Here is a 7,800-nt window from a genome sequence, read left to right as displayed (position 1 = left end):
CCCAGAAACCCCCCCCTCCTTGTGAACCGCTTAGCAATGCAGATTAGGCGTTGCAGAAATAAGATCGTGTGACAATCATACATTAGTATTGCTATTTCCTACATTACAAAAAAATGTATGTCTTTATTTGAAGGGGACTAGCTTAGCCTCTTGTTAGCATAGCACGCAGCGCTACTTGCATCACGCTCCACCCGCATTAACAGGCTTTTCTTGTCCGGTGTTTAGAATTGATGAGGTGAGAATTGAGCGGTGCAGTGATGATGTATTTTTGGAAGCCGACCCAGAAGTACACAACGTAAAGGCTCCCTCGAAAAAAAGCCTTCATGATTTGTTTTAATCGCAGGGAACTACAGCAAAGTCACATGACTTCACGTCACCACCGCTAAACTAATGGAAGCTAATTTCAACGCCATGTGGAGTAGCGTCATTTAATCTCCTGTTGACAATTTTAAGACTCACAAATCTATCGACATTCATTTAAATCAGGGGTGTCAAATCCGGCCCGCAACTTCATTTTATGTGGCCCGCAAGAGCTTGCAAAGAATATAATAACTTTATTATACGGTTACATGTACTTTACAGTATATCTATATGTGTTCATTTTAATTAATTTCTTATTTTTTATTTATCTTTTCTTTTTTTTTTTATCTTTGATTTATCCTTAATTTTATTAATCTGTGCTGTCCTGTTTTTCAATTTTACCGTGTTACTGTTAAACTACTGCATTTCCCCACTGGGATTAATAAAGGTCCATCTTATCTTATTTTACAGAAGCATGTTGCCCATAAACTACATGTCCACCAATGCATCTCATTTTGTGACCATACCACTGAAGAGACTTGCAATGATTTGCCCTAGACTTCTGCTTTCAGACGTAGTTAATTATGAAGTTATTACCCTATCCGATAATAATCCAATGCAGAGGCAATAATGTAATATAATACATTATTTCATATATATGATGTATTTATATATGTATATTTATATACCGTAATTTTCGGACTATAAACCGCGCCTTTTTCCCTATTTTTCAACGCTGCGGTTTATATAACGGTGCGGCTAATCTATGGATTTTTACAGCTAACGGCCAACACCTTTAACTCTATGGCCGGTCCGCGGACCCCCACCTTTAAGCGGCGGGTTCCAGCAGGAAAAGCTGGAGGCCGGAAAAGAGTGAGACAGGTAGCGCGCAAAAGTAAAAGTGGAACCGAGAGTGGTATGCCGCTGCTGCGGCTTATATTCAGGTGCGGCTCATAGTCCGAAAATTACGGTAGTTACAACCGGCCCTTTGAGTGCAACCATAATGCTAATGTGGTCCACGATGAAATTGAGTTTGACACCCCTGATTTAAATAAATAACCCAGTTTGAAGCAGAACTCAAAGACTGAATGAACAGGTTGCATCAGTCACCTTTTAAAGGCAACAATAATGTAGACCTGTTTAACAAATCTAACTCAAGCAGATGCAAATTGAACTTTCCCGTCCCTCTCATTTCTAACTCCAACAGAATTGGATGCAGTTTTGTTTATTGAAGTGTTTCACACTGAGAGAAATATCGAGCAGATAACCAGTATTGTTCATGAGAAGAGTGCGTTTGGAGAAGACGCCGCATGAATGACCTTCAATTTGAAAAGTCATGGTACGCTGCTTTGCTCTAATGAGGTTCTGGCCCAGTAGCTTCCTCCGGGCTGATTGTATTGATTCAGTCGGCTTATCAGCGCCCAGAGACGGAGAGTCGTCAGAGAGCAGGAAGAAAAGAGACGAGCGCTCACTGTGCATGTCAATTATGTCGTTTAGTGACAATTACGACTTTCCTGCCTCATGTGAGCATTTTGAAAAGGTGTGTTTTTATTTTTATTTAATTGGCCATAAATGTTCTTTACTGATTCTCTAAATATATATATTTGTAATGGTTCATTTAATTTATTTATTTTGGCATCTTTCCTTTTTACTGTTTTAAAATGCGTTTGCTTTTGTTAAGATATGTTTCATTTTAATACAAATATAATAATTGTACTATAACTTTTGAGCTTATTTGACCATCTAGCTGAATATCATTTGTGTCTAACGTATTACAACACAGTGGTTATTTGAAAGAGCAGAAATCTTCATGACGCTACAAACAAGCAACAGTTAGGATAGAAAGAGACTTTGAGAAAAGCGATGCAGAGTTAATCCATAAAGCAGAGGAAACACACACTGAGGCATTTGTCAGTTTGTTCTGTGGATTTAAAATTGTCTAACCATTAACAGCAATTATGGACATTCCATCTGAGCCTGATTAAGGTTAATGTTCCTTTTTTTATGTTTGGCTAATGTGATTAGTCAGAGTTCAGTCCAGAAGTGCAAGGTGTGTGTGAAGGGTACGCCTCTGTGCTTATTTTAAAACAGTTATTACACCATGAACTCAAATGAAATACATTGTGCTTTCCATTAGTCATGATGACTGCCAAAAACCTGCCGACTCATTTCTGCCATCAGAAAGGCAGTCAGCGTTTAGTAGCATCACTTATAGCCGTCTACTTTAACACCGCAAGGTATTTGATTTAAGGAAACGTCTGAATTATATATGATGTTTAGCTATGAGACCCTAAAGAGCTCTTTATTCTTCTCATACTGCAGCACCTCTTTTCACCCTCTGTCTGAAACCAGAGCCCAGTCTGCTCTGATTGGTTAACAGCTTCAGGGTATATGCAGGAATCCTGAAGTCACATGTAATTTCTTTTAAGACCCTTTCCATACATTTTAAGACCTCACCTCCACTTGGAGTTCTAACCGGTTACCTTGGCGACACACTTTACCTCACATTGACTATATACAGTATTGATTGTCCTTCCTCCTTATCTTCCAACCATTTGGACGCAGACTTGCATTTCCCCATAACGATGTTGCTTAGCAACCGGCGTAAACGGAGCTTCGCGCTATCAAGCAGTGAGCGTGCGATGTCCTGTTCAGATGACGTCAAATCCAACGGGATGCCATAAATAAACTCCACAGAATCACACTACACACCTACGCAATGATTACATTCAGGCAGACTGTAGAATACAACCTCTTTGGACAATTGATATACTTATTGAAAACAAGATACAAAATGTAATACCTTGGGAAATGCCCTTTAATACTTTTTAATAGCCTTCATTTTCGCTAAATTGATTTATCAACTTCTAACACTTTCTAAGACCCCGCGGACCCCCTGAGCTTAGAGATGCCCCGGCACTTATCCTATCACATAGAAAGTGTTGGACCGCTAGCCAATAGAAGTGGGAGTGTTACATAGTGATGTCATTATCTTACTGAAGTAAACAAAGGAGTCCAATGGAGGTGTTTCACTCACTTTTAATGGCCCAGACTTCCTAAATGGTTTTGTTCTTATTTGCACTCCTCCAGAAATGCATAGATTAGTTAAAATCTTATTATAAATACAATTTTTTTTTTTTGTCAGATTCTCAGGTTTGGCACGTCTCTGGATTACAAGTCGAGCCACGAAGGTGTTTCTTTTAATGCGGCTGCAGCAACTTCTTATTCCAGCGTTTTGTGTGGCATTCTGTTCTTAAACAGACTTTCACTCACAAGAGCAATGCTGAGGGAAAACACACGTAAACCAAACACACTCTCACTGATTGAAACCAGCGACTGACTCTAGAGCGCGCTGCAGAACAGAGCGGGGGAGGTACGGATGGTCGGTGACCCGTTTACCTGCCAGGGCGGAGCTCACACTGGTGGATCCGTTCAGCTGCACAGAGATGGAGGGGACGCTGCAGGACGAGAGACAAGGACAGGGACATTCAGTCAGCACACAGGAAACAGCTCTGGCACCAGATCAAGACCAAAACCTGAGTGTGGATGTACTGTGAGCGTTTCTATACATTCACTTAGGGTTGAACCCATCCGGAGATTGATTAGTAATGACTTAACATTTGCAAAGTGCCAATACGGGGCATGACTCATCAATATATTGAGAAATATGCAGCCGACAAATCTGCTTACTATGCGAAATAGCCTAATAGCCTAGAGCTCTAAACTAAATTCAGTGAAAGGCACTTTTTTATGAACTGCTCAGTCTTTAAATGTTCTTGTTTTGTTCCACAAAAATAACTTGTTTTCAAATGTAATAAACATACGGAAAGCAGCTTATCCTTACAATGACAGATGTTGAGTCAGCCAATGTTAAATAAATTAGCTAAGAGTTTTGTCAATTATCCCAATTTGTATTTTCCTTTTTTAACTATCGACTTATCAACTCTGTTTGTCTTGACTTTCGAGTAAGGGAATAAAATGCTCTAACCTCCAACACACAAGCACAAGCAATGACAAATGATAAGTTCCTGAACAAATGTAGAACAACCTGCAGGTAACTTCAAAGCCTGTTCGACAGAAGCTACGGTCAAAAGTAACCACTTCTTTTAAATGATACAGCTTTCCTTTTCTTTATGACATGTCTGCATATTTATTCTAGCATGTTGTGGCATTTAGCATCTGCTATGAAAGAACTTAAAAAAATATAAATAGAGATCAGATAGATGTGTCAGACAACCTGCATGTGTGAATCTATATTCAGTCGACACACCTTTCACAGTGATCATGTCTGAGCAATGACTGCTAAAGAAAGAATTAGGAACAGAAAGAAGGAAGGAGATGACACCTCCCAACAGGAAGCCAACACACACACACATACCTCTGCAGGGCTGGAGCTGCAGATAGTGTTCACTCATTCCTGTTTTACAACATAGGTCAAAGTGGAAATGGGCAGGAAAGACAAAGGGAAGGGAAGGGTGGAAAAGCGGCCCTTGACCTACAGCCCTGGACAGATGACAGAGGATTTTTCCTATTCGCGAGTTTGCCTTACTTTTGTCTCGTGTGCCTAAGGGGCAGAGTTAGTCAACTGTTTTAAGGTTTCAGTTTGAACACTAGTAAGATGGTTTCAATGAGTTACATTTTGTTTCGGTCGAGTTTGAAAGAAGTGTGTTTAATGTTATTCAGGAAATTGATTTTTTTTTTCTGTCAATGAGTCAGTTGGACTTATCAATGATGTTTTGTACCTTTCAATATTCATAACTCTCCAAATTCCTTTTTATTTTATTTATCATCTATTCCCTTGAACGCACATCATGGCATTGGGGAAGAAACATGTTGCTTATCAAACCGGATGTCATGTTTACACATCAGTGTCAGTGACCCCTGCCTAGTTATTTGTCCCCAACCTTTCCCACTGAAGACAAAAGCCAGACGTGAGTGGTTTATTCTCCACTGGGACTTCAGGGACATCTTTCTGCTGTCGATAGACTCTAACCTGACGGAGTGACACTGCAAACCAACACACAATCCATCCCATCAGAAACACACCTTAACCCGTTGGCACTGGCCGAGCTGGGCAGAAGCGGCGCAGACAGTTGACTTCCAGAGGCTGGTGGAGGCCAGGGGCTGCCCCAGGACATCCCCCCCACAGAGAGGGGTCTCCTCGGGTACGGGGAGTACACAGAGGTGGGGTGGGCCGCCACAGCCCTCCCTGTGGCCTGAAGAATGGGCCGGTTCAGACTGCCTGATGAAAAGGAATGTCGTGAGCGGCTGGGCATGGGTCCTGTGCTGCTGTGGCTCAAACACTGCTGGCAGGAGCAGGCCGCGCCGGAGGAGGGGATGGCCGGGGGTCCGGAAGAGGCCAGGGGGTACGGGAGGTTACACTGCCGTCGCACCTGCCGTCTGAAGCCGCTCGCTTTGTTCACCTGGGCCAGAGACGTGAGGTCAACTATGTAGTTGTATCCGTGCGGGCCCAGGTCCGCCGTGCCTTGGCGGGCCTGGTAGCTGTGCTCCAGGAGGATGGAGGTGCGAGTCTCGTATGGAGTCCATCCCCCCTCATCGTTCAGCCATTCCCAGTAAACACCACTGCCCAGGCCTGAGGACTGGGCGAACAGGGAGCGACGCACTGACCGTGTCTTTCCTGCAAATAAAATAAAACACCATTATTAAAAACACTTCTTTAAAGCTCATTACGCAAGCCTTATATATACACCAATTTACATTTTCAGTCAAAATCACATAAGGGGACCGTGACACAGAAAAGGTCCCAGAGAACTATTTAAATATAGATGTCAATAATGTAAATATCATAATCCTTAATCCATAAGATTTTCCTTTTGGCAGCCTGCTCTGTTATTTAGCCAATGAATGGTGATTCATGGTGATGTTTATTATAATTATTTAGAAAAGAGAAGATCACTTCAGCTATAATAACGACTATTCCCAATACGTGTTATTGTTTGAACGAATCAGCACATATGTATAATAGTACATATCAACAGTGACATATACAGATTAGTATTTCTATAGAACTCAATATTAATATACAGATTTAACATATCATTGAAGTCAGTGTAATGTGATAGGCCAACCCACAACTAACTAAATGTAAGCAATGTGTAAACTTTTATATTATACTAAGTTAACAACGTATACTAGCCTATAAGTAATTACAGTTTGGAATAGACAATATGCTAATGTAACAAGCAATTTGACAGGTTATAGAAAGCCTATGTGGACAAGTTAGCTAACGTTGAATACAAACTATTAAACAGGGTAAGCTTAATAATGTTAAGCTGAGTATTTTGCTAACATTAGCTAGCGGCTATGTAAACACGCATCAAAACAACAGCGTCCCTGTAAGCTAATGCTAAGTAGCTAACTAGCTTTATCTGTTAGCCTGGCCTGATGGTGTTTCCAGGACAGGTGCAACATTTGAACAAAAACACCGAATAGGAAGCTCATAATAGAGGTATTAAATTGCATAGTGTGTCATATTCTCACCTGTGTCCTGTCGAAACTGCTTCAGGCTCGGTATGTCGATGAGATAAGGCGTCAGGCTGGGGTCTGATTGTCCGAGGCAGATGCTCGTTGATCCGGCTGCTCCTCCTCCTGCTGCTCCTCGCTGGTTCCTCGTAGACAAACACCGCTCAATGTGGGCGCTCACCTGTCCGCTATAAGGCCTCCAATAGCCCAGGTCATCCTGCCATTCCCACACCGCTATCATGGGCTGAGATTGACCCACGGATCCAGAAGGAGTAGCCGAAACTGTCGGCCCATTTCTAGACCCGTTTACCCTGGCACAGGATCCAGACACAATCGCCATATTCACCCAAGCTAACAAACAGCTAGTTCTGGTTAGCTGGTGTAAGTGCTATACGACGAAGGAGAAAGACGTCTGCTAGCTTGGCTCGTTAAAAAGTGCCATAGTGAATTTGTTAAGAGGATGGTATGAGGTAGAGATTAGATGGTTGATACACAGTTAAGTGCATGTTGACAAAGATGGTGCATTCAGAGGCTTAGCGGATAAACGTTAGCTTTGTGACAGCAGCGTTGCCAGGGTTCCTTCCGTCCTCTACGGCCGCCTTCAGGGACCTCCGTGAAAATCGTAATTCTAACCACGTTTGTGGGAAGACAGAACCAGAATCAGAGTATTGCGAAGTAGGTTTCACTTACAAGGAATTTGCCTTTTAAAAAAACAAAATGAGGAGAACTGCAAAATTCAAGAAGATACTTGTATATTTCATTTCATTTCATTTGTATTTGTTCCGTTCATGGTACGCAAAACCCAATGGACAGTAATTGCCAACAAAACATGTCTCTACAAACGCACCATTGAGTGAAAAGGAGCAGGGAGAAGAAACAAATCTTATATTACCTGCCCCTTTCTAAAAAAAACACAAAATAAATAGAAATAGATGGTCTGTCCTTCATATTTCTTTTTCACAGCCAAACATAACAGTATCTTAGGATACAAAGAGAAACACAATAAATACTTATTTC

General features: G+C 41.6%; 1 protein-coding gene across 1 annotated transcript; it reads right to left on the bottom strand.

Moving 5' to 3' along the window:
* Positions 1–3,382: 3,382 nt before the first annotated feature.
* On the bottom strand, positions 3,383–7,402 carry dtx2 (deltex 2, E3 ubiquitin ligase). The gene is made up of 3 exons (XM_010772544.1): positions 6,802–7,402; positions 5,347–5,938; positions 3,383–3,758 (listed from the first exon to the last, which is right to left on the bottom strand). The coding sequence occupies exons 1-3, from the start codon at positions 7,121–7,123 to the stop codon at positions 3,617–3,619; spliced, it is 1,056 nt and encodes a 351-aa protein (XP_010770846.1). The 5' UTR covers positions 7,124–7,402; the 3' UTR covers positions 3,383–3,616.
* Positions 7,403–7,800: the final 398 nt, after the last annotated feature.

The sequence above is a fragment of the Notothenia coriiceps genome, unplaced genomic scaffold (genome assembly GCF_000735185.1).
Source record: "Notothenia coriiceps isolate Sejong01 unplaced genomic scaffold, NC01 NC01_scaffold00011327, whole genome shotgun sequence".
Taxonomy (NCBI): Eukaryota; Metazoa; Chordata; class Actinopteri; order Perciformes; family Nototheniidae; genus Notothenia; species Notothenia coriiceps.
Note: the sequence above shows the minus strand (reverse complement) of the source record. Positions and strands in the feature narration are given on the sequence as shown.

Coding starts and splice junctions, on each gene's coding strand:
- dtx2 (XM_010772544.1), bottom strand. CDS start 7,123: ATGGCGATTGTGTCTGGATCCTGTGCCAGGGTAAACGGGTCTAGAAAT. Junction 5,939..6,801: donor GCAGTTTCGACAGGACACAG/GTGAGAATATGA, acceptor TTTTATTTGCAG/GAAAGACACGGTCAGTGCGT. Junction 3,759..5,346: donor GCCAGTGCCAACGGGTTAAG/GTGTGTTTCTGA, acceptor CTCGTCCTGCAG/CGTCCCCTCCATCTCTGTGC.